A 25388-nucleotide genomic window follows, 5' to 3' on the forward strand; every position below is an offset into this window, starting at 1 on the left:
TAAAATAATGGCTATAAATTGCACATAAATCATCTCAATTTATTCAAAATAACTACAACTTACTTGTTTGTATCAATATCAATAAAGTTGGAAAAAATTAATTATTTCTTAAATCTTTTAATTTTTTTTTTCTTATTCCATGGCTGATGTTTTCTTTCATTTGTACGAATTTTTGTACGTACAATTATTTTTAGCTCACGTCTCAAATTCTTAAATTCATCATTTGAAGTAGCTTGCGTAATGAAGAATCTCATAGCCTCTGAAAATGCATATTTACATCTATAGCACAAATAATATTTTGATTAATAATTCTATGACTTTTTTTCATATACATACCACTAAATCGCATATCTTCGTTATCAAGAAACAGAGTATCTTTATATTCAAACAAACAATTTGTACAAGTATTTTCTTCAACCTCATCTGCCATCTGTTTATGTGTATCTAGTACTTCATTTAAATCTTCATCGGCATCAGATGAATCATATTTAAATGCATTAGTCGCATTAAAATTTAGCTTAAATTTTTGAGTTTTATTATTTTCCATAATAGATGTACTACAATCCTCTGCATTTCCTGAAAATATATATATTGAATTAAAAAGCTATGAAGAAAATAATATGAAATAGTATAAAGGCATAAAAATGTATTTATATTATCTTTGGATAAATACCAGCATCATCTTTTTTCCTATGTGCTTTTAACAAACTGAATTCTTCTTTCTGTTTTAAACTTTCTGTCAAGGTGTCAGACATAGTATAATATATATCCGTTGATACTTCTGGTTCTGGAGGTATAGGTTCCATTTCTGATACAAGTTTGTCACGTTTCTTTTTTTTTGAATTTTTCTCTTTAATTTTTGGTTGCTCAGATATTACTTCATATTCACCATGTCCATTTTCAGTTGGATCATATCGTATCATCAATTTTTTCCTGTAAACATAAATATCCATTTTATTTTATTTATTTATTAAATATCCAATTAGATAATTATAGACAATTAAACTTTGCTCATCTAAATATTCTTACTTAGCTGTTTTTGTTTCCTGATTTTTTACTGTGAGAGGTGCTCCTAAAATATTTTCTAAAATATCTAATTGCATCTCCTTCTCTTTCTGCAAATCACACTCATTGATGCCTTCGACAAATTCAATTTTTTCAGTCTGATCATCATTTTTTACAAAACGATCATCTAAAGTAAATCGTGTATCATTGCCAAGAATGGTCTGAGAAATAAATATAAATTGCATTACTATCTTCAATTAAGAGAAATATGTGTTGCAAGATGTTGAATGTCACACCTTTTTAGGTTTATTTTCCTTGATACTAAATTCATCTTTATTCCATAGAGAATCTTTTTCATTATCATTATCACTATCATTATCACTATCCAACAAATCTCTCTTCTTCTTTTTTGACATAGGACTTTGCTGTTCATCAATATCATCGTTAAATATAATTTTCTTGTGTTTTGTAATATTATCCTGCAAAAACAAAAATTAATTAATTAATGTAATTAAGAATAAAAAAAATCAGATTTCTCGAAACAATATAATAGAAATACAATGAATAGATGTACTACGTACTAAGTTTCTTAATGCTTGCTGTAGAAATTGACCTTTCGCTTTGAACGCCTGTTTCTTCTCCTTCAACGATTGTAAGCGTTTCTTCTCAGATTCAGTAATTGTATTCATTTTTAAAGCTTACAATAAAAAATTTTGATAAAACTAGGAATCATAAGCAATAAAAATTTTGATTAACCTCAAAATCTATCAAAAATTGACAATTATACAGAATATAAATTCACTCATTGCTTTATATAAACTATACTACTATCGCATATTTTTGTGTATATATTAGATAAAAATTATAATTAAAATTATTAATTGGCATGTGAAAAGAATATATCTAAATAAATCGATATGATCATTTCAAAAAATAATACAGAAGAGGAAAGTAGAGAAGAGAATGATTTTCAGCGCCGCCTGAATCTGTCCTTGGAACCAATTGTGGATCACGTGACGAGTACGAGAAATTGCGCCAAATTTTAACTTATATAGGCACAGATATACTTGACAAAATCTATTCTCGATAGATTTTACCAAATATCAGCTTTAAGGCTCCTGGCTCCTTGTCGACCATGTCGAAATCGTGACGTCAGGGGCGAGAAAACACTCTAAAATTTCTTAGATGCCATTTCGAAATGAAAATATATTTCGATGAAACAGCACTTCTGATGGCTTTAGCACATTCTTAAAAACCCCGAAAACTATCCTTTACCCTTTATAATCAATCAACAGCTGTAAAATGTAATATTATGAAGCCCAGTCCGTCTGGTCTTTGCACATGCGCAGTCATTCCGCATGTCAATAGATACATGCACAAACATTTATAACAGGTATTTATTATATATAATTGATATTTTTCATTGATGAAATATTTATAATGCAGAAAATATTTAATAGCAAATGAAATCTAAAATTAACAATTATATTAAAAATAGATCGATAAAAAAATTAATTTTTTAAAACAATTTAATCTGAATTATTATAATTAATAACAAAAATGTAAATAAAAGTTATTAAAATGAATCTACCCAGTAACCACAATTTTAATAAGCAATCTCACGAAATCACACTACAGTTACCTTTTAAATAATTATATATTGGTAATAATACAATTATTTTCTGTGCAGCCTTTGGCTTGATACAAACTAATAGATGCAGCTATACAGTTATTGTTATTGTACCGAAAAATGTAATTTTATTGTATCTGCTTCAAAACAAGTTGGATTGCATGCAGCATATTATTTTAGTAATATATTAAAACAACAATGCAACAGCAATGTAAGCCGTACAAATAAAATTTTATCTACTGCTTAATACAAAATAGGGTAAGTTTTCTTGTTTTTCAATGTAAAAAATTAAATTTGTGTAACTTTTTATTAATCTCTTTGAACAACGTACAATTTTTATTTTAGCCTGCCTAAATTAGAAATTATGTTTGTTTGAAAAGATCAATAAAGTCTTTTACATAAATTACATCTTTATCGAACAATCGAACCTCATTGCAAAAGTAAAAAATATACTTATAAATATATTATATATCCATGAACTTTTTTTAAATTTAATAACAAGATAGTTTTTCTATTTTTTTAAAGGAATTAGGATAATAGCATTAATAATAAAAGAAAAAATTATTATAATTTTATATATTTACCACTTGTCGAAGATATTTTTGATTATTTAATTTGTTGTCAAACTCATTAAACTTGTCAACCGTTTGCAAATTTCCGGGTTTTTTAAGAGTGTGCTAAAGCCATCTGAAGTGCTGTTTAATTGAAATATCTTTTCATTAAAAAATGGCATCTAAGAATATTCAGCGTGTGCTTTCTCGCTTCTGACGTCACAATCCAATATGGCCGCGGTGAGCACCCAGGAGCCTTAATATTTCTTAATAGAATATTTAGATAGTTAAATTCTAGCAAACAGTTTGTAAAATTTGTTCTTACAACAACGTTTCGTTCATTAACCTACCTACCATATAAATAAAATTGTAACTTTTAATTAATGTTTGGAGTTGTAATATTCGAAGCTTTATATTATGCCAACTATTATATGATAATGGGCCAGTTTCACCAACGTCGATTAACTTCAACCATGGATTAAACTATACCTTTCTCTTTTTAAGAACGTATCTGAAAAGAGAAAAAGATATTTAATCGGCCGATTGAGTTAATCGGAGATGGTGAAATTAGCCCTTATATTTTCTTGATCAAAATTTTCTTTTGCATGTTTGCCGTGAAACTTCAGATATTTCGTACGATTGATCGGAGAAGGTCGGAGGAGGGTGAATCAGTATCAAAAAGACGTAGATTTTTCAAGGGTTTCGTATATTATAATCGCTAAATTATTGCACTTCCCCCAATTATCGCAAAATGTTGCATGTAACAGCGAGACGAGTATTTTTACAGGTATGTATTAGAAATAGTAGAATCGCATTTCGTTAAAACTGTTTAGTTAATTCCGAAAACAATAACCTCTCTGCTTGTGAACTTCTAACATCCTATTATTATTTTCAGACAATGACAATTGTTTCTTTTTGCGAACGTTCAGTGCAAAAGCTTCGAATATTAATCATTCTGCTGTGAATACCAATGTGCCAGGCCTTAAAAAAATTAGTCGTTAAAGTAGCTAACACACATAAGATCAAATATTATCATCTTAAAAAATATTTGCTACATACGATGTTGAAAAATTCTAGTTTTTAAATATAAATTTATCAATTAGCTGTAGGACCTGGAGCATCCAAAGATAAGGAGTACAAGAACCCCGATTATTTTTACTACCGCATACGTAGTGGTCGCCAGACGTTAAGTTAACTGGATTTTCGAGTTTTTTGTCGCGCCAGAACGACGTGACGTTATTCACGGGGACGTCATCCGGGGAAGGGTCAAAGTTCGAAACTGCAGTAAAGGTATAAACATACAAACTTGCATAGCACAAAAACATATACATAAAAAAATTGATTGATTTATAAACGTATGCATAAGAAAATCAATAGAATTTTTTATGCATATGCTTATGCGTCTATGTAAGTTGTGTGTTTATACCCTAATCCTTTCAATCATTGGCGCCGATTTGATGTCGATTTACTTCTCTTTCCTTCTTTCTTTCTTCATCCCTTTTCCTCCCGTTAACAATTACAGTGCACAAACAAGCGCGCTCGTGTTACATTCGTGCCCGTGTTTATCCCTCCGCGGATCGGAGATCTCGGATAGCGGGCGTGTGCATCTCTCGATTCCACTCTGCTCGTTCAATCGCTGGAAGATACAGCAACGCAAGTGTGTTCTCCAACATATGCGAACATGTCGTTCATCGTAGCGCGGAATCGCCTCTTATCGGTGTCCGGCGTCGCACAACGTCTGATCATCACTGCTGAACACGCGCATGTCGCGCGGCATTCTTCCTCGTCTATTTGTCACAGCAATGCGGCGTATCGCAGGTGAGATTTCACACAGATCCCTCTCTGAAATTCCTATTGCGCTGTTTTCCCTGAGAAAAGAAAGTTGGAAAAATATAAAAAGTTAGACAATTATATGCATGTACAGTATATATAATTAATTTATACATTATTATAAAAATTCTCCTACAGTGTTAGAGTCGTCAAATAATCGTGTAATACGTTGCAAACAATGTCTTTCATCTTTTTCTCATTTCTCCATATACATTCATGCAAATTATTAATTATTATAATATAAAATTATCGCGGAATATATATTGTGAAACACATAGCGCGATTATCAATAAGATGGCACAATTGCAAATTAAACGTTTTTTTTCCTATTATTAATTTATATTTGAAAAGTATGCTTGTATGAAAACAACAATTATATAAACTAAGATAAATTATATAAACTTTTGAAAATCACTGAGAGCGCCTTATAATGAACAGCTGTTGATCTCTTGTTGATTTTTCACGATACGTATTGCATGATCATATATGGTGGTCAATGGATACACACGGGGAAAATTAACGGGAAACATTCTTCAGATTCATTCAAAAGTCAATCGAGAAAATAATTTATTCTACAAGAAATTCAATTGGAATTTTAGTCGAAACTTCATTATATATGTTGTATAAAAAATATTCTTCAAAAAATCTCAAACTAAAAATCTCTTAATTTAAGATATAATTTGATGTGAATAAATAATAAATGTGACACTCCCATTTTTAAAAGCCTAAATTGATTTAGATATATTTCTATTACAATTGATTAATTAAACTTTCTGGTCTATTCATATAGCATGATTGATCAAAATTAATTAGCTTATAAATTGATGATACAACTGATTTCAAATATGAAATTTCAATATTTTGTTCGGATAAAGTCTGTGATTTTTCTAAATGTAAAGTATTTTGTCTAAATATTTTGTGACATATTATATATAATTATGAGAATGTATATAAATAGCATATTTTTGTTAACAAATATGAAACTTAAATATGCAGATAATTTTAGAGTACAATACCGAAAATTCAATTTAATTACATTTTCAACATAATTTTAATAAACAATTTTTTTATATATCATTGAAATTATATTTCAATAGTAGATTCTAGGTCTCTAAGAATAACTAGATATTTTCAGTCGAGTGCATTATGTTTAAATATTTGTACATATTATTGACTGTTGATTAAATCATCCAAAAGAGACGTCAGATAATAGAACTCATGATGCACAGCTTATTTAATCACAATATGTGCTTGATCGAAATTGTCTAGAAATATGTTAGATATAAAAAATGCGAACAATAAGTCATTAAAAAATTTAGTAGTTATTAACTTTTACGTTAAAGATAATAAATATTTTCGAGTTTGCGCTGTAGCTCATTCAACATATACATATACATATATATATATATATATATATATGCGCGCGCGCGTGTGTGTGTGTGTGCATACATACATATTCATATTCACTTTTCCATGGACACACATAAAAATTTAAGATAAAGCTATAAAACTTTACGATAAAGCTATAAAACATATTAGCTCGTGGCTCGTGCCAACGATAATACATATTTTTTCAAATACCTGACCCTTATTTTACGACATTTCGTATGAGATTTGACAAAATCGACAAACAATATTCCACATACTGAAACATGCACAACATTTTTTTGTTAGATCGATGATAAGGCTGTTTATTCTTCTCGACTCTATTTTCCTTTCTATTCGCTCATTCGTTTCAGACGCGACATATATAATCTCATTTTATGCACAGTTATTGTATCACATAGAATTTTAACTGCCGATAAGTAACTTTTAACATTTCATGTGATACATTTTGATTAGCATCCTTTCGCAACACAGTGAGCAAACAAAAATTCCACTGTTAGAGTTCAATAAGAAAAATCCACAGAAACTTTTGTTTCGGGATACTGAATAATGAAAATAATTGAATAATGAATAAATTATTCTTTTATTGATAAAAACAGATAAAAACTTATTATAGAAGTTTTAATATTCAAATGTATAGTGTATATTATTATAATATTAATTTAGCGCTTAATTGCAGTCAACATAATTTTAATAAACAGCTTTTTTATACCTTTGAAATTATTGTTTAATTAAAATATAGAAGCATATATAATTTCTAAGGTTTTTATGATTTAAGATTTTCATTTTCTCATTATATAGCTATATTGAATTTACTAAAAACGATAAATCATTCAAAATTTTATTTGTATTGTAATAATTTACTATTGAATAATATTATTAAATAATTTTTTCATAAATGCCGTACTCTCTCTTTCGTGTTCAATAATATAGATTAGTAAAACATACTGAATATTCGTTTTTAGTTTGTTTTATGTATTGATAAATAGCTGTAAATCTTGAACCTCACTCTATTTGCACTGAAAAAATCGAATACAAGCAGATTTAATTTTATTTAATTAATGCATTAATGCATTATGCATTAATGCAGAATAATAAAAGCGAAATATTCTGCTATAAATTTGCATTTTATCAATCTATGTTATTATACGTCTGTTATAACGTGCGATAAAATGAATTAATTTCAATAATGTATAATATAAAAAAAATTACGATATATTTCTGCCTATAACGCCTTTTGCTTTCATAATCCAATACATCTGTGATAAAAAAATAACAACCTTCAGATAGCACACGTGGATCTTTAGAAATACATTTGCTGCTTACATTTTGCATCGCTCAAAAAATATATAATTAATATCAGCATTAGACCATACATTTCCCATAGGTAGGTCAAACTTCTCTTACAAGATATAAATAGAAATCAATTTCAGATATCAAGTATACTAGTTGGAGAATTAATTATCTAGCGAAAAACGTTATCTTCAGTTTCGAATTCTCTTAATTGAGTTCCATTAAATCCTAAGTTCAATAAAGTACAAAACGTAAAAGTTATCAAATATAAATTCTATAAGCAGTTTTCGTTTCATGATATTTTTTATTAAATTCTTTTTTTCGCGTATGTTTTATCACGTAACATTTTATTTCTTCGCATATACAAAACGGAATATCATCGTTGTCTGCTATTCGTTGCAATTACGAAAGTTTGTAAAACTTTCTTAGAACATTGGCAAATAAAGTCCGAAAGGCTCATTACGCGACAACCACATTAACAAGCAAGGATGAAATTCGCGAATTAATGGCTGTATGGCCGGACATTGTTCGTGATGTCACGGAGTCCAAGATCTCAGAAGTTCCAGATATTTCCAAATGGATTGCAAAAGTAAGTTTGTGTAATATATATAATGTGTACAACATAATAAAATTTAAAAATAAAAATTATAAATCAGACTTTATTCTAATAACGATTGTATATAAGATTATCAAAATGAGTTGTTATGAAAATATAAGAATTTAAAGGAAAAACGTAGTAAATAAAAGCAAAATCAGTATAAAATTGAATATAAAAAATTTTTAAAAAATAGTTTTTATTAACACCTGAAAAACTCAGTTAAGCCAGAGATATGAAGCAACAAGTCATAAATTTGAATGCAGATTACATTTCTGTTATTTTTCAGGTATTGCAGTACAATGTTCCAGGAGGAAAAAAAAATCGCGCTGTAGCATTAATTTATGCTTATAAATTATTAGCACCCAGCGATCACCAAACAGAAGAGAACATCCGCCTAGCACGAATTCTAGCTTGGTGTTTGGAACTAGTGCGTAACTTTGTTCTCATTTATATGGCGAATCTTTCACATAAAAGAATTAAAATAAATTGAAGATGAGATATAAAAACGTTTATAAACGCGGAAGATTAAAAATATCACAATTTATTTACTTTGGAAAATGTCCAAATATTTACATATAAGTATATATTAAAAGTATATACAAAATAAAGTACATATCCTCATGTTTTTTGTAAGTTTTACAAACCATGGTTATATGACAGAATGCAGTCTTTAGTAATGCAAAAATATTTTTAAGAATATGACATTTACAAATTTGTTTTCTATTTATAATTGATAACATTTAAATTATCATTTTTTTAATTCAAAATTTTAATCAATATATATATATATATATATATATATATATATACACAGGGTGATTTATTTTAATCTTAACAGGCAAATATCTCGAAAAATATGGGATACGAAAAAATACGAAAAAATGTTTCATACAAAAGTTATAAGATTTCAAGGGGCACATCTGATGGTGACCTTAACTTTGACCTTGAGGGCAAATCCTACAACTTTTGTATGAAACATTTTTTTGTATTTTTCGAGATATTTGCTTGTTAAGATTAAAATGAATCACCCTGTATATAATACGTATTTAAATAATAATATTCATATAATTATGATTCATATAAATATTCATATAATTTATGTGAACTGGAACAGAGAGAGTATTAAATAATGTAAAATTAAAAACGTAAATTATGTGTGTGTCGCGATATATTACATTAAATATTTACGGCAGGTGGGAGCCTGTTTTCTCGTATATGATGATATCTATGACCGATCATTAATTCGTCGAAATCAACCATGTTGGTATCGTCATAATGATATAGGTTTAGCGGCAATTAATGATGGTCTATTGATGGAATGTGTTATATATTTCCTACTTCAAAAACATTTCAAAGGAAAAGAATGCTACATGGATATAGTGGAAATATTCCAAGAAGTAAGTGAAGAGATGTCATTTTTGATGATATTTTAATATGGAAATATTAGTTTCTTTTCTCCTTTTCAAACATACAATTATATTTAAAAATTTATTCAAAAATGTATTATTCAGACTATGTTGATGACATCAATGGGCCAGTGTTTAGATTTGCTCTCTACTAATTTTGGTAAAAAGTTGAATCTAGATCTATTTACAATGGATCGGTACAATAATATTGCCAAGTACAAATGTTCGTATTTCACGTTTATTTTACCAGTAACTATAGCAATGCATTTTGTAAGTGTACTTAAATTTCTCTATATACGAATAAATTTTGCTTTGCGTTTTTTAATAATAATAATAATAATAATAATAATGTACTATGCGACACCTTATGTAGGTTGGGATAAAAGATCCGGAAAAGTTGAGGCAAACAAAAACGATTTTGTTTGAAATTGGACATTTGTATCAAGTCCAAGATGATTATCTGGGTTGCTATGGGAAATCCGAAGTTATAGGCAAGGATAGTACTGACATACAAGAAGGGAAATGTACATGGCTGATTGTTATGGCACTTCAACGTGCTACATCAGAGCAGCGTAAAATTTTAGAAGTGAGGATTATTTCTTTTACAAATTGTTCTGTGTGCTGTTGCATTAATGAATTTGTTTTTCTCATTTTTATTACATAGGAATGTTATGGATCATCGGATCCGGAGAAAGTACAACGCGTGATACAAATTTACAATGATCTGGGTTTGCCAAACACTTATTCTATATACGAAGAAGAGACGTATAATCTGTTAATCACCCATATACAGCAAATATCACGTGGTCTACCACATGATGTTTTCCTGAAATTATTGAATAGGATGTATCGTAGACATATATAAAAGCGTCACTTGTACATTAACGAAACAGACTAATGTGTATTCAGATTATAGAATTAAAGTCAATGAACAATATGTGTTTGGAGGAGATCTATTTTACCTCTATTTTATATTCTAAATATCTAAATATTATTTCTAAATGAGAAATATTAGAACTTTTTTATAAAAACTTTGTAAGAAATACACAAGGAAATATTTCACTCTTTGATTAATATGGCAATAAAACATTTTTAAAATTTGAACATTATTTCTTAATGATTTCCTTCTAATGCGTAAAAAACTTTATATTTAGAAAAATATTAAAAGAATTTTTTCTAAAAAAAAATCTTAGGTACAGATTTTTATATATATACCATGATATTTTTTTATAAGATATAATATTCGTCCTTATAAAATAATGGCTATAAATTGCACATAAATCATCTCAATTTATTCAAAATAATTACAACTTACTTGTTTGTATCAATATCAATAAAGTTGGAAAAAATAAATTATTTCTTAAATCTTTTAATTTTTTTTTTCTTATTCCATGGCTGATGTTTTCTTTCATTTGTACGAATTTTTGTACGTACAATTATTTTTAACTCACGTCTCAAATTCTTAAATTCATCATTTGAAGTAGCTTGCGTAATGAAGAATCTCATAGCCTCTGAAAATGCATATTTACATCTATAGCACAAATAATATTTTGATTAATAATTCTATGACTTTTTTTCATATACATACCACTAAATCGCAAATCTTCGTTATCAAGAAACAGAGTCTCTTTATATTCAAACAAACAGTTTGTACAAGTATTTTCTTCAACCTCATCTGCCATCTGTTTATGTGTATTTAGTACTTCATTTAAATCTTCATCGGCATCAGATGAATAATATTTAAATGCATTAGTCGCATTAAAATTTAGCTTAAATTTTTGAGTTTTATTATTTTCCATTATAGATGTACTACAATCCTCTGCATTTCCTGAAAATATATATATTGAATTAAAAAGCTATGAAAATAATATGAAATAGTATAAAGGCATAAAAATGTATTTATATTATCTTTGGATAAATACCAGCATCATCTTTTTTCCTATGTGCTTTTAACAAACTGAATTCTTCTTTCTGTTTTAAACTGTCAAGGTGTCAGACATAGTATAATATATATCCGTTGATACTTCTGGTTCTGGAGATATAGGTTCCATTTCTGATACAAGTTTGTCACGTTTCTTTTTTTTTTGAATTTTTCTCTTTAATTTTTGATTGCTCAGATTTTACTTCATATTCACCATGTCCATTTTCAGTTGGATCATATCGTATCATCAATTTTTTCCTGTAAACATGTCATTAAATATCCATTTTATTTATTTATTAAATATCCAATTAGATAATTATAGACAATTATAATCAAAAATCAAAATATATCTACTATCAAAAATAGATCAATAAAAAAATTAATTTTTTAAAACAATTTAATCTGAAATATTATAATTAATAACAAAAATGTAAATAAAAGTTATTAAAATGAATCTACCCAGTAACCACAATTTTAATAAGCAATCTCACGAAATCACACTACAGTTACCTTTTAAATAATTATATATTGGTAATAATACAATTATTTTCTGTGCAGCCTTTGGCTTGATACAAACTAATAGATGCAGCTATACAGTTATTGTTATTGTAAATAAAAATGTAATTTTATTGTATCTGCTTCAAAACAAGTTGCATTGCATGCAGCATATTATTTTAGTAATATATTAAAACCAACAGCAATGTAAGCCGTACAAATAAAATTTTATCTACTGCTTAATACAAAATAGGGTAAATTTTCTTGTTTTTCAAAGTAAAAAATTAAATTTGTGTAACTTTTTATTGATCTCTTTGAACAACGTACAATTTTTATTTTAGCCTGCCTAAATTAGAAATTATGTTTGTTTGAAAAGATCAATAAAGTCTTTTACATAAATTACATCTTTATTGAACAATCGAACCACATTGCAAAAGTAAAAAATATACTTATAAATATATTATATATCCATGAACTTTTTTTAAATTTATTAACAAGATAATTTTTCTATTTTTTTTTAAGGAATTAGAATAATAGCATTAATAAAAAAAGAAAAAATTATTATAATTTTATATATTTACCACTTGTCGAAGATATTTTTGATTATTTAATTTGTTGTCAAAACTCATTAAACTTGTCAACCGTTTGCAAATTTCCGGGTTTTTTTAAGAGTGTGCTAAAGCCATCTGAAGTGCTGTTTAATTGAAATATCTTTTCATTAAAAAATGGCATCTAAGAATTTTCAGCGTGTGCTTTCTCGCTTCTGACGTCACAATCCAATATAGCCGCGGTGAGCACCCAGGAGCCTTAATATTTCTTAATAGAATATTTAGATAGTTAAATTCTAGCAAACAGTTTGTAAAATTTGTTCTTACAACAACGTTTCGTTCCTTAACCTACCTACCATATAAATAAAATTGTAATTTTTAATTAATGTTTGGAGTTGTAATATTCGAAGCTTTAATATTAAGCCAACTATTATATGATAATGGGCCAGTTTCACCAACGTCGATTAACTTCAACCATGGATTAAACTATACCTTTGTCTCTTTTTAAGAACGTATCTGAAAAGAGAAAAAGATATTTAATCGGTCGATTGAGTTAATCGGAGATGGTGAAACTAGCCCTTATATTTTCTTGATCAAAACTTTCTTTTGCATGTTTGGTGTGAAACTTCAGATATTTCGTACGATTGATCGGAGGACGGAGGAGGATGAATTAGTATCAAAAAGACGTAGATTCTTCAAAGGTTTCGTATATTATAATCGCTAAATTATTGCACTTATCCCCAATTATCGCAAAATGTTGCATGTAACAGCGAGACGAGTATTTTTACAGGTATGTATCAGAAATAGTAGAATCGCATTTCGTTAAAACTGTTTAGTTAATTTCGAAAACAATAACCTCTCTGCTTGTGAACTTCTAACCTACTATTATTATTTTCAAACAATGACAATTGTTTCTTTTTGCGAACGTTCAGTGCAAAACCTTCGAATATTAATCATTCTGCTGTGAATACCAATGTGCCAGGCCTTAGGAAAATATGTCATTAAAGTACCTAACACACATAAGATCAAATATTATCATCTTAAAAAATATTTGCTACATACGATGTTGAAAAATTCTAATTTTTAAATATAATAATTTATCAATTAGCTGTAGGACCTGGAGCATCCAAAGATAAGGAGTACAAGAACCCCGATTATTTCTTCTACCGCAGACGTAGTGGTCGCCAGACGTTATGAAGTACTGGATTTTCTAGTTTTTTGTCGCGCCAGAACGACGTGACGTTATTCACGGGAACGTCATCCGGGGAAGGATCGAAGTTCGAGACTGCAGTAAAGATATAAACATACAAACTTGCATAGCACATAAACATATACATAAGAAAATTGATTGGTTTATAAACATATGCATAAGAAAATCAATAGAATTTTTTATCCATATGCTTATGCGTCTATGTAAGTTTGTGTGTTTAAACCCTAATCCTTTCAATCATTGGCGCCGATTGTCGATCTACTTCTCTTTCCTTCTTTCTTTCTTCATCCCTTTTCCTCCCGTTAAATACAGTGCGCAAACAAGCGCGCTCGTGTTACGTTCGTGCCCGTGTTTATCCCTCCGCGGATCGGAGATCTCGGATAGCGGGCGTGTGCATCTCTCGACTCCACTCTGCTCGTTCAATCGCTGGAAGATACAGCAACGCAAGTGTGTTCTCCAACATATGCGAACATGTCGTTCATCGTAGCGCGAAATCGCCTCTTATCGGTATCCGGCGTCGCACAACGTCTGATCATCACTGCTGAACACGCGCATGTCGCGCGGCATTCTTCCTCGTCTATTTGTCACAGCAATGCGGCGTATCGCAGGTGATATTTCACACAGATCCCTCTCTGAAATTCCTATTGATAAATAGCTGTAAATCTTGAATCTCACTTTATTTGCACTGAAAAAAACGAATACAAGCAGATTGAGAATTGTATTAAATTAATGCATTAATGCAGAATAATAAAAGCGACATATTCTGCTATAACATCTGTGATAAAAAAAATAACAACCTTCAGATTGCACACACGTGGATCTTTAGAAATGTATTTGCTGCTTACATTTTGCATTGCTCAAAAAATAAAGATTAATATTAGCATTAGACCATACATTTCCCATAGGTAGGTCAAACTTCTCTTAAAAGATGTAAATATAGAAGTCAGCAATTTCAGATATCAAGTATACTAGTTGGAAATACAAGTATACTAGATCGATAATTAATTTTCTAGCGAAAAACGTTATCTTCAGTTTCGAATTCTCTTGAGTTCCACTAAAACCCAAGTTGAATAAAGTACAAAACGTAAAAGTTATCAAATATAAATTCTATAAGCAGTTTTCGTTTCATGATTTTTTTTAATAAATTCATTTTCTCGCGTAACATTATATTTTTCGCATATAGAAACGGAATATCATCGTTGTCTGCTATTCGTTGCAATTACGAAAGTTTGTAAAACTTTTTTAGAACATTGGAAAATAAAGTCCGAATAGCTCATTACGCGACAACCACATTAACAAGCAAGGATGAAATTCGCGAATTAATGACCGTATGGCCGGACATTGTTCGTGATGTCACGGAGTCCAAGATCTCAGAAGTTCCAGATATTTCCAAATGGATTGCAAAAGTATGTTTGTGTAATATAATGTGTACAACATAATAGAATTACATAATAAAATTAAAAACTAAAAATTATAAATGAGAGATTTTATTCTAATAACGATTGTATATAAGTTTATCAAAATGAGTTGTTATGAAAATATAAGAATTTAAAGGAAAAACATAATAAATAAAAGCGAAATCAGTATAAAATTGAATATAAAAAATAAAATAAATTGTATTTTACTAACATCTGAAAAACTACAGGTAAGACGAAGTATAGGAAGTAACAAGTCATAAATTTGAATCAAATTACATTTCTGTTATTCCTCAGGTATTACAGTACAATCTTCCAGGAGGAAAAAGAATTCGCGCTATAGCATTACTTTATGCGTATGAATTCTTGGCACCCAGCGATCACCAAACAGAAGAGAACATTCGCCTAGCACGAATTCTAGCCTGGTGTACGGAACTAGTACGTAACTTTGTTCTCATTTATATGGAGGATCTTTCACATAAAATAATTTAAATTAATTTAAGATGAGATATGAAAACGTTTATATAAACGCGAAAAATTAAAAATATCACAATTTATTTACTTTGGATAATGTCCAAGTATTTACATATAAGTATATATTAAAAGTATATACAAAATAGTACATATCATAATGTATTTTATAAGTTTTACAAATCATGGTTATATGACAAAATGCAGTCTTAGTAATGCAAAAATATTTTTAAGAATATGACATTTACAATTTAATTCAAAATTTTAATTAATACATATATATATAAAATGCGTATTTAAATAATAATATTCATATATAATTATGATTCATATAAATATTCAAATAATTTTTATGATAACAGTATTAAATAATCTAAAATTAAAAACGTAAATTATGTGTGTGTCGCGATATATTACATTAAATATTTACGGCAGTTCGGAGCCTTTATTATGATATATGATGACATCCAGGACCGATCATTAATTCGTCGATATCAACCATGTTGGTATCGTCATAATGATATAGGTTTAGCGGCAATTAACGATGGTGTATTGATGGAATCTATTACAAATTTAGTACTTCAAAAACATTTCAAAGGAAAAGAATGCTACATGGATATAGTGGAAATATTCCAAGAAGTAAGTGAAGAGATGTCTTTTTTGATGATATTTTAACATGGAAATATTAGTTTTTTTCTTTTCAAACATACAATTATATTTAAAAATGTATTATTCAGATTCTATTGATGACATCAATGGGCCAGTGTTTAGATTTGCTTTCTACTAATTTTGGTAAAAAGCCGAATCTAGATCTATTTACAATGGATCGGTACAATACCATTGTCAAGTACAAATGTTCGTATTACATGTATATTTTCCCAGTAACTTTAGCAATGCATTTTGTAAGTGTACTTAAATTTCTCTATATAAGAATAAATTTTGCTTTGCGTTTTTTAATAATAATAATAATAATAATAATGTACTATGCGACACCTTATGTAGGTTGGGATAGAAGATCCGGAAAAGTTGAGGCAAACAAAAACGATTTTGTTTGAAATTGGACATTTGTATCAAGTCCAAGATGATTATCTGGGGCTCTACGTGAAATCCGAAGTTATGGGCAAAAATAGTACTGACATACAAGAAGGGAAATGTACATGGCTGATTGTTACGGCACTTCAACGTGCTACATCAGAGCAACGTAAAATTTTAGAAGCGAGTATTATTTCTTTTACAAATTGTTTTGTGTGCTGTTGCATTAATTATTTTGTTTTTCTCATTTTTATTACATAGGAATGCTATGGATCATCGGATCCGGAAAAAGTACAACGAGTGATGCAAATTTACAATGATCTCGATTTGCCAAACATTTATTCTATATACGAAGAAGAGATATATAATATGTTAATCACCCATATACAGCAAATATCACGTGGTTTACCACATGAACTTTTCCTGAAATTATTGAATAAGATATATCGTAGATAGAAATGAAAGCGTCACTTGTACATTAAGGAAACAGACTATTGTGTATTCAGATTATAGAATTAATGTCAATAAACAAAATGTGAAATATTACATCTTTTTTATAAAAACCTTATAAGAAATGCACAAGGAAATATTTCACTCCTTGATTAAAGTGGCATTAAACATTTTTTCAACATTGAACATTATTTCTTAATGATTTCCTTCTAATGCGTAAAAAACTTTACATTTAGAAAAATTTTTAAAATAATTTTGCTAAAAAAAATCTTAGGTAGATTTTTATATATATACCATAATTTTTTTATAAAATATAATATTCGTCCTTAAAATAACGGCTATAAATTGCACATATATCATCTCAATTTATTCAAAATAACTACAACTTACTTGTTTGTATCAATACCAATAGAGTTGGAAAAAACAATTTATTTTTTAAATCTTTTAATTTTTGTTTTCTTATTCCAGGGCTGATGTTTCCTTTCATTTGTACAAATTTTAAACGTACAATAATTTTTAGCTCATGTCTCAATTATTAAATTCATCATTTAGTTTCCGTATTGAAAAATCTCATAGCCTCTGAAAATGCATTTTTTCAGTCTGATCATTATTCTTTACAAAACAATCATCTAAAGTAAATCTTGCATCATTACCAAAAATAGTCTGAAATAAATATAAATTACATTACTATCTTTAATTATGAGAAATATATGTTGCAAGATGTCGAATGTCACACCTTTTTAGGTTTATTTTCCTTGATACTAAATTCATCTTTATTCCATAGAGAATCTTTTTCATCATCATTATCACTATCCAACAAATCTCTCTTCCTCTTTTTTGACTTAGGACTTTGCTTTTCATCAACATCATCGTTAGATATAATTTTCTTATGTTTTGTAGTATAGATATCTCAAAAGAATATAATAAAAATACAATGAATATTTGACGTACTACGTACCAAGTTTCTTAATGCTTGCTGTAGAAATTGCCCTTTCGCTTTGAACGCCTGTTTCTTCTCCTTGCAACGATTGTAAGCGTTTCTTCTCAGATTCAGTAATCGTACTCATTTTTAATGCTAAAATAAAAAAATATCGATAAAACTAGGAATCAAAAACTACACAAATTTTGATTAACCTCAATAATGATCAAAAATTGACAATTATACAGAATATAAATTTACTCATTGCTTTATATAAAATATACTACTATTGCATATTTTTGTGTATATTGTCAAACTTATATTTCGTACTATTGATCGGGGGAGGACGGTGAGTCAGTGTCAAAAGGACATAAATTTTTCAAGGGTTTCGTATATTATAATCGCTAAATTATTGCACTTCCCCCAATTATCGCAAAATGTTGCACGTAATAGCGAGACGAGTACCTTTACAGGTGTGTATCAGAAATAATAGAATCGCATTTCGTTAAAATTATTTAGTTAATTCCGAAAACAATAACCTCTCTGCTTGTGAACCTCTAACATCATATTATTATTTTCAGACAATGACAATTGATCCTTTACGAAGGTTCAGTGAAGAAGCTTCGAATATTAATCAGTCTGCTATGAATACTAATGTGCCAGGCCTTCCTTTATCTCCCGTTAACAAATACAGTGCGCAAGCAAGCGCGCACTATTCGGCACGTATTACGTTCGTACCCGTTTTTACCTCTCCGCGAATCGGAGATTTCGGATATTGGGCGTGTGCATCTTTGGATTCCACTCTTATCGTTCCCTCGCTAGAAGATACAGCAACGCGAGTGTGTGCTCCAGCATATGCGAACATGTTCATCATAGCGCGGAATCGCCTCTTATCGGCGCTCGGCGAACACGCGCATGTCGCGCGGCACTCTTACTCGTCTATTTGTCACAGCAATGCGGCGTATCGCAGGTGAGATTTCACACAGATCTCTCTCTGAAATTCCTATTGCGCTGTTTTCCCTGAGAAAAGAAAGTTGGAAAAATATTAAAAGTTATACAATTATATAAGCATGCACAGTATATAATTAATTTATACATTATTATAAAAATTCTCTTACTGTGTTAGAGTCGTCAAATAATCGTATAATACGTTGCAAACAATGTCTTTCATCTTTTTCTCATTTCTCCATATACAATCGTGCAAATTATTAATTATTATAATATAAAATTATCGCGGAATATATATTGTGAAACACATAGCGCGATTATCAATAAGAAGGCACAATTGCAAATTAAACGTTTTTTTCCCCCTTTCTTTCCTACTATTAATTTATATCTGAAAAGTATGCTTGTATGAAAACAACAATTATATAAACTAAGATAAATTATATAAACTTTTGAAAATCAATGAGGGCGCCTTATAATGAATAGCTGTTGATCTCTTGTTGATTTTTCACGATACGTATTGAATGATCATATATGGTCGTCAATGGATACACACGGGGAGAATTAACGGGAAACATTTTTCAGATTCATTCAAGTCAATCGAGAAAATAATTTATTCTACAAGAAATTCAATTGGAATTTTAGTCGAAACTTCATTATATATGTTGTATAGAAAATATTTTTCAAAAAATCAAACTAAAAATCTCTTAATTTAAGATATAGTATGATGCAAATAAATAAATGAGATACGCCCATTGTTAAGTGCCTAAATCGATTTAAATATATTTCTATTACAATTGATTAATTAAACTTTCTTGTCTATTCATATAGCAGGATTGATCAAAATTAATTAGCTTATAAATTGTTGATACAAATGATTTCATACATAAAATTTCAATATTTTATTCGAATAAAATTTGTGATTTTTCTAAATTTAAAGTATATTGTCTAAATATTTTGCGGCATATTATAATTATGAGAACGTATATGTATATAAACAGCATTTTGTTAACAAAGAAACTTAAACACGCAGATAATTTTGAAGTTATATCAAAAATTAGATTTAATTACATTTTCAACATAATTTTAATAGACAATTTTTTTTATATCATTGGAATTATATTTCAACAGTACATCCTAAGAATAATCTCCAAGAATAACTAAATATTTTTAGTCGAGTGCATTATGTTTAAATATTTGTAAACATTATTGACTGTTGATTAAATAACTCAAAAGAGACATAATAGAACTCAAGAAAGATAATGGAACTCATGATGCACAGCTTATTTAACCACGCAATATGTGCTTGATCGAAAATGTCTAGAAATATGCAAAATATGCAAAATATGGAAAATGCGAACAATAAATCATTAAAAAATTTAGTAGTTATTAATTAACTTTACGTTAAAGATAATAAATTTTTTCGTGTTTGTGCTGTAGCTCATTTAACATCTACATGTGCGCGCAAGCGTGCGTGCGCATGTACATACATACATATTCATATTCACTTTTCCATGGACGAACATAAAAATTTACAATAAAGCTATAAAACTTTACGATAAAGCTATAAAACATAACAGCTCGTGGCTCGTGCCAACGATAATACATATTTTTTCAACCTGACTCTTGTTTTACGACATCCCGTATGAGATTTGTCAAAATCGACAAACAATATTCCACATATTGAAACATGCACATCTTTTTGTTAGATCTATAATAAGGTTGTTTATTCTTCACGACGTATTCTCCTTTCTATACCGATGTGAACCTGGCGCCCAACTTAATAAAAAATAAAAATAAATAATACAGTTCGTTTGTACCTCGTTTGTACCGTTTGATTTTTCGTTTGTACCTCAAAGGGTTAAAAAATACCAGGGGGTGAAAAAATCGCCAGCGCCCAACTTTAAGATATTTTAATTTCATTAGAGCCATTCGAAAGAGAATCGTTTGTACCCGTTTGTACCTCCATTAAAATCGTTTGTACCTCAAAGGAACCGGAAGTACAGGTTTTTCAAAATGCGACCAAGAGGTAGTTTGCCTGTACTTCCGGTTCCTTTGAGGTACAAACGATTTTAAAGGAGGTACAAACGGGTACAAACGATTCTCTTTCGAATAGCTCTAATGAAATTAAAATATCTTAAAGTTGGGCGCTGGCGATTTTTTCACCCCCTGGTATTTTTTAACCCTTTGAGGTACAAACGAAAAATCAAACGGTACAAACAGGTACAAACGAGGTACAAACGAACTGTATTATTTATTTTTATTTTTTATTAAGTTGGGCGCCAGGTTCACATCGGTCCTTTCTATTCGCTCGTTCGTTTCAAACGCGACATATATAATCCCCTTTTAAGCATAGTTATTGTATCAGACAGAATTTTAATTACCGATAAGTAACTATTAACATTTCATGTGATACATTTTGATTAGCATCCTTTTGCAACACAGTGAGCAAACAAAAATTCTGACACTGTTAGAGTTTAATAAGAAAAATCCATAGAACCTTTTGTTTCGAAATTGAATAATGAAAATGATTGAATAAAATGAATGAATTATTCTTTTCTTATTGATAAAGACTTATTATAGAAGTTTTAATATTTAAATGTATAGTATCATAATATTATCATAATATTAATTTAGCGCTTAATTGCAGTCAACATAATTTTAATAAACAGCGTTTTTATACCATTGAATATATTGTTTAATTAAAATATAGAGGCATATAAAATTTCCAAGATTTTTATGATTTAAGTTTTTATTTTCTCATTATAGCTATATTGAATTTATTAAAAATGATAATAAATCATTCACAATTTTATTTGTATTGTAATAATTTATTATTGAATAATATTATTAAATAATTTTTTCATAACTGCCGTACTCTCACTTTTGTGTTCAATAACATAGATTAGTAAAACATACTGAATATTCTTTTTTAGTTTGTTTTATGTATTGATAAATAGCTGTAAATCTTGAATTTCACTCCATTTGCACTGAAAAAATCGAATAGAAGCAGATTCAATTGTATTTAATTATGTATTAATGCAGAATAATAAAGCGAAATATTCTGCTATAAATTTGCATTTTATCAATCTATGTTATTATACGTCTGTGATGTGATAACATGCGATAAAATTAATTGTAATAATTGTATAATGTGAAAAAAAATTATGATATGTTTGCCTCTAACGCCTTTTGCTTCTATAATTCAATACATCTGTGACAAAAAAAACAATAACCTTTAAATGGCACATGTGGATCTTTAGAAATATATTTGCTGCTTACAATTTGCATTGCTCAAGAAATAAGATTAATATTAGCATTAGACCATACATTTTCCATAGGTAGGTCAAACTTCTCTTAAGAGATATAAATATCGAAGTCAGCAATTTCTCAGATATCAAGTATACTAGTTGGAAATACAAGTATACTAGATCGATAATTAATTTTCTAGCGAAAAACGTTATCTTCAGTTTCGAACTCTCTTGAGTTCCACTAAAACCCAAGTTGAATAAAGTACAAAACGTAAAAGTTATCAAATATAAATTCTATAAGCAATTTTCGTTTCATGATATTTTTTATTAAATTCTTTTTTTCGCGTATGTTTTATCGCGTAATATTTTATTTCTTCGCATATACAAAACGGAATATCATCGTTGCCTGCTATTCGTTGCAATTACGAAAGTTTGTAAAACTTTTTTAGAACATTGGCAAATAAAGTCCGAAAGGCTCATTACGCGACAACCACATTAACAAGCAAGGATGAAATTCGCGAATTAATGGCTGTATGGCCGGACATTGTTCGTGATGTCACGGAGTCCAAGATCTCAGAAGTTCCAGATATTTCCGAATGGATTGCAAAAGTAAGTTTGTGTAATATAATGTGTACAACATAATAAAATTACATAATAAAATTTATAAATAAAAATTATAAATGAGAGACTTTATTCTAATAACGATTGTATATAAGTTTATCAAAATGAGTTATGAAAATATAAGAATTTAAAGGAAAAACATAATAAATAAAAGCGAAATCAGTATAAAATTGAATATAAAAAATAAAATAAATTGTATTTTACTAACATCTGAAAAACTACAAGTAAGACAGAGATATGAAGTAACAAGTCATAAATTTGAATCAAATTACATTTCTGTTATTCCTCAGGTATTACAATACAATCTTCCAGGAGCAAAAAAAATTCGCTCTGTAGCATTAATTTATGCGTATAAATTATTGGCACCCAGCGATCACCTTACAGAAGAGAACATCCGCCTAGTACGAATTCTAGCCTGGTGTATGGATATAGTGCGTAACTTTGTTCTCATTTATATGGCGGGTCTTTCACATAAAAGAATCAAAATTAATTGAAGATGAGTTATGAAAACGTTTATAAACGTGGAAGATTAAAAATATCACAATTTATTTACTTTGGATAATGTCCAAGTATTTACATATAAGTATATATTAAAAGTATATACAAAATAAAGTATATATATGCTCATGTGTATTTTGTAAGTTTTACAAATGATAATTATATGATAGAGTGCAGTCTTTAGTAATGCAAAAATATTTTTAAGAATGACATTTACAAATTTGTTTTTCATTCATAATTGATAACATTAAATTATCATTTTTTTAATTCAAAATTTTAATTTAAATAATAATATTCATATAATTATGATTCATATAAATATTCATATAATTTATGTGAACTGGAACAGAGAGAGTATTAAATAATGTAAAATTAAAAACGTAAATTGTGTGTCGCGATATATTACATTAAATATTTACGGCAGGTGGCATCCGTTTTTATCGTATATGATGATATCCAGGACCGATCATTAATTCGTCGAAATCAACCATGTTGGTATCGTCATAATGATATAGGTTTAGCGGCAATTAATGATTGTGTATTGATGGAATGTATTATATATTTTCTACTTCAAAAACATTTCAAAGGAAAAGAATGCTACATGGATATAGTGGAAATATTCCAAGAAGTAAGTGAAGAGATGTCTTTTTTGATGATATTTTAACATGGAAATATTAGTTTCTTTTTTACTTTTCAAACATACAATTATATTTAAAAATTTATTTAAAAATGTATTATTCAGATTATATTGATGACATCTATGGGCCAGTGTTTAGATTTGCTCTCTAGTAATTTTGGAAAAAAGCCGGATCTAAATCTATTTACAATGGATCGGTACAATAATATTGCCAATCACAAATGTTCGTATATCATGTATTATTTCCCAGTAACTTTAGCAATGCATTTGGTAAGTGTATTGAAGTTTCTCTATATATGAACAAATTTTGCTTTGCATTTTTTAATAATAATAATAATGTACTATGCGACACATCATGTAGGTTGGGATAAAAGATCCAGAAAAGTTGAGACAAACAAAACCGATTTTGTTTGAAATGGGACATTTGTATCAAGTCCAAGATGATTATCTGGGTTGCTATGGGAAACTCGAAGTTAAGGGCAAGAATAATACTGACATACAAGGAGGGAAATGTACATGGCTGATTGTTACGGCACTTCAACGTGCTACATCAGAGCAACGTAAAATTTTAGAAGTGAGTCTTATTTCTTTTACAAATTGTTTTGTGTGCTGTTGCATTAATTATTTTGTTTTTCTCATTTTTATTACATAGGAATGTTATGGATCATGGGATCCAGAGAAAGTACAACGTGTAATACAAATTTACAATGATCTGGATTTGCCAAATACTTATTCTATATACGAAGAAGAGACATATAATATGTTAATCACCCATATACAGCAAATATCACATGATCTACCACATGATCTTTTCCTGAAATTATTGAATAAGATATATCGTAGACAGAAATTATAGATCATAGAATTAAAGTCAATGAACAAGATGTGTTCGGTCAATGTCTGAGAATATCTATTTTACCTCTATTTTATATATATTCTAAATATCTAAATATTATTTCTAAATAAGAAATATTAAAACTTTTTTATAAAAACTTTATAAGAAATACACACATGGAAATATTTCACTCTTTGATTAAAATGGCAATAAAACTTTTTTTAAACATTGAACATTATTTCTTAATAATTTCCTTCTACTGCATGAAAAACTTGCATTAAAAAAAAATTTTTTTTTAAATTTTTTCTAACAAAAAAATCTTAGGTACAGATTTATATATATATATATATATATATATATATATATATATATTATATATATATACCATGATATTTTTATAAGATATAATTTGTGTCCTTATAAAATAATCTCTCTTTCTGA

General features: G+C 28.5%; 5 protein-coding genes and 1 pseudogene across 7 annotated transcripts; 3 read left to right on the top strand and 3 right to left on the bottom strand.

The window, feature by feature from the left end:
• Positions 1 to 85: 85 nt before the first annotated feature.
• LOC145933450 (putative RNA-binding protein CG14230) lies at positions 86 to 1858 on the bottom strand. The gene is made up of 6 exons (XM_083033153.1): positions 1587 to 1858; positions 1302 to 1484; positions 1030 to 1226; positions 674 to 933; positions 337 to 576; positions 86 to 259 (listed from the first exon to the last, which is right to left on the bottom strand). Exons 1-6 carry the CDS (start codon positions 1692 to 1694, stop codon positions 102 to 104), a joined length of 1146 nt encoding a protein of 381 aa, XP_082889279.1. The 5' UTR covers positions 1695 to 1858; the 3' UTR covers positions 86 to 101.
• A 3008-nt stretch (positions 1859 to 4866) lies between these two features.
• LOC145933445 (farnesyl pyrophosphate synthase-like) lies at positions 4867 to 10636 on the top strand. 2 transcript variants are annotated; one of them, XM_083033146.1, is made up of 7 exons: positions 4867 to 5004; positions 8107 to 8284; positions 8580 to 8720; positions 9487 to 9690; positions 9805 to 9969; positions 10073 to 10285; positions 10364 to 10636. In XM_083033146.1, exons 2-7 carry the CDS (start codon positions 8201 to 8203, stop codon positions 10562 to 10564), a joined length of 1008 nt encoding a protein of 335 aa, XP_082889272.1. In that variant the 5' UTR covers positions 4867 to 5004; positions 8107 to 8200; the 3' UTR covers positions 10565 to 10636. The 2 variants fall into 2 exon arrangements, with proteins under 2 accessions (XP_082889272.1, XP_082889271.1); XM_083033145.1 differs by having other exon boundaries at positions 4868 to 5004; positions 8125 to 8284.
• LOC145934342 (uncharacterized) lies at positions 4920 to 13141 on the bottom strand (annotated as a pseudogene). Its single transcript, XR_014425014.1, has 5 exons — positions 13119 to 13141; positions 11622 to 11878; positions 11288 to 11527; positions 11015 to 11210; positions 4920 to 5054 (listed from the first exon to the last, which is right to left on the bottom strand). The product of XR_014425014.1 is annotated as an uncharacterized LOC145934342 (transcript).
• Positions 13142 to 14060: 919 nt separating this feature from the next.
• On the top strand, positions 14061 to 17334 carry LOC145933447 (farnesyl pyrophosphate synthase-like). The gene is made up of 7 exons (XM_083033150.1): positions 14061 to 14481; positions 15120 to 15279; positions 15586 to 15726; positions 16195 to 16398; positions 16497 to 16661; positions 16762 to 16974; positions 17053 to 17334. The coding sequence occupies exons 1-7, from the start codon at positions 14345 to 14347 to the stop codon at positions 17245 to 17247; spliced, it is 1215 nt and encodes a 404-aa protein (XP_082889276.1). The 5' UTR covers positions 14061 to 14344; the 3' UTR covers positions 17248 to 17334.
• On the bottom strand, positions 16720 to 19034 carry LOC145933455 (uncharacterized). Its single transcript, XM_083033156.1, has 5 exons — positions 18899 to 19034; positions 18200 to 18316; positions 17978 to 18089; positions 17632 to 17904; positions 16720 to 17214 (listed from the first exon to the last, which is right to left on the bottom strand). Exons 1-4 carry the CDS (start codon positions 19032 to 19034, stop codon positions 17871 to 17873), a joined length of 399 nt encoding a protein of 132 aa, XP_082889282.1. The 3' UTR covers positions 16720 to 17214; positions 17632 to 17870.
• On the top strand, positions 18995 to 25180 carry LOC145933448 (farnesyl pyrophosphate synthase-like). Its single transcript, XM_083033151.1, has 7 exons — positions 18995 to 19130; positions 22806 to 22965; positions 23268 to 23408; positions 23900 to 24103; positions 24218 to 24382; positions 24474 to 24686; positions 24765 to 25180. Exons 1-7 carry the CDS (start codon positions 19024 to 19026, stop codon positions 24966 to 24968), a joined length of 1194 nt encoding a protein of 397 aa, XP_082889277.1. The 5' UTR covers positions 18995 to 19023; the 3' UTR covers positions 24969 to 25180.
• Positions 25181 to 25388: the final 208 nt, after the last annotated feature.

Source organism: Prenolepis imparis, unplaced genomic scaffold, assembly GCF_030444845.1.
Source record: "Prenolepis imparis isolate NDT839.2.m4 unplaced genomic scaffold, iyPreImpa1.0 SCAF_3, whole genome shotgun sequence".
In the NCBI taxonomy this organism is placed as follows: domain Eukaryota; kingdom Metazoa; phylum Arthropoda; class Insecta; order Hymenoptera; family Formicidae; genus Prenolepis; species Prenolepis imparis.

What these genes read in the sequence shown, in the direction of transcription:
- LOC145933448 (XM_083033151.1), top strand. Translation starts at nt 19,024, where the DNA reads ATGTTCATCATAGCGCGGAATCGCCTCTTATCGGCGCTCGGCGAACAC. An exon ending in TAGCCTGGTGTATGGATATA is followed by an intron (nt 23,409 to 23,899) that starts GTGCGTAACTTT and finishes TATTTACGGCAG; the next exon opens with GTGGCATCCGTTTTTATCGT. An exon ending in TAGTGGAAATATTCCAAGAA is followed by an intron (nt 24,104 to 24,217) that starts GTAAGTGAAGAG and finishes TGTATTATTCAG; the next exon opens with ATTATATTGATGACATCTAT.
- LOC145933447 (XM_083033150.1), top strand. Translation starts at nt 14,345, where the DNA reads ATGTCGTTCATCGTAGCGCGAAATCGCCTCTTATCGGTATCCGGCGTC. An exon ending in TTTCCAAATGGATTGCAAAA is followed by an intron (nt 15,280 to 15,585) that starts GTATGTTTGTGT and finishes GTTATTCCTCAG; the next exon opens with GTATTACAGTACAATCTTCC. An exon ending in TAACTTTAGCAATGCATTTT is followed by an intron (nt 16,662 to 16,761) that starts GTAAGTGTACTT and finishes CACCTTATGTAG; the next exon opens with GTTGGGATAGAAGATCCGGA.
- LOC145933450 (XM_083033153.1), bottom strand. Translation starts at nt 1,694, where the DNA reads ATGAATACAATTACTGAATCTGAGAAGAAACGCTTACAATCGTTGAAG. An exon ending in CAGGAAACAAAAACAGCTAA is followed by an intron (nt 934 to 1,029) that starts GTAAGAATATTT and finishes TTATGTTTACAG; the next exon opens with GAAAAAATTGATGATACGAT. An exon ending in CGAAGATATGCGATTTAGTG is followed by an intron (nt 260 to 336) that starts GTATGTATATGA and finishes ATGCATTTTCAG; the next exon opens with AGGCTATGAGATTCTTCATT.
- LOC145933445 (XM_083033145.1), top strand. Translation starts at nt 4,868, where the DNA reads ATGTCGTTCATCGTAGCGCGGAATCGCCTCTTATCGGTGTCCGGCGTC. An exon ending in AGCAATGCGGCGTATCGCAG is followed by an intron (nt 5,005 to 8,124) that starts GTGAGATTTCAC and finishes AAACTTTCTTAG; the next exon opens with AACATTGGCAAATAAAGTCC. An exon ending in TTTCCAAATGGATTGCAAAA is followed by an intron (nt 8,285 to 8,579) that starts GTAAGTTTGTGT and finishes GTTATTTTTCAG; the next exon opens with GTATTGCAGTACAATGTTCC.
- LOC145933455 (XM_083033156.1), bottom strand. Translation starts at nt 19,034, where the DNA reads ATGATGAACATGTTCGCATATGCTGGAGCACACACTCGCGTTGCTGTA. An exon ending in TCGCGGAGAGGTAAAAACGG is followed by an intron (nt 18,317 to 18,898) that starts GTACGAACGTAA and finishes TTTTTATTTTAG; the next exon opens with CATTAAAAATGAGTACGATT. An exon ending in AGGAAAATAAACCTAAAAAG is followed by an intron (nt 17,905 to 17,977) that starts GTGTGACATTCG and finishes TATTTATTTCAG; the next exon opens with ACTATTTTTGGTAATGATGC.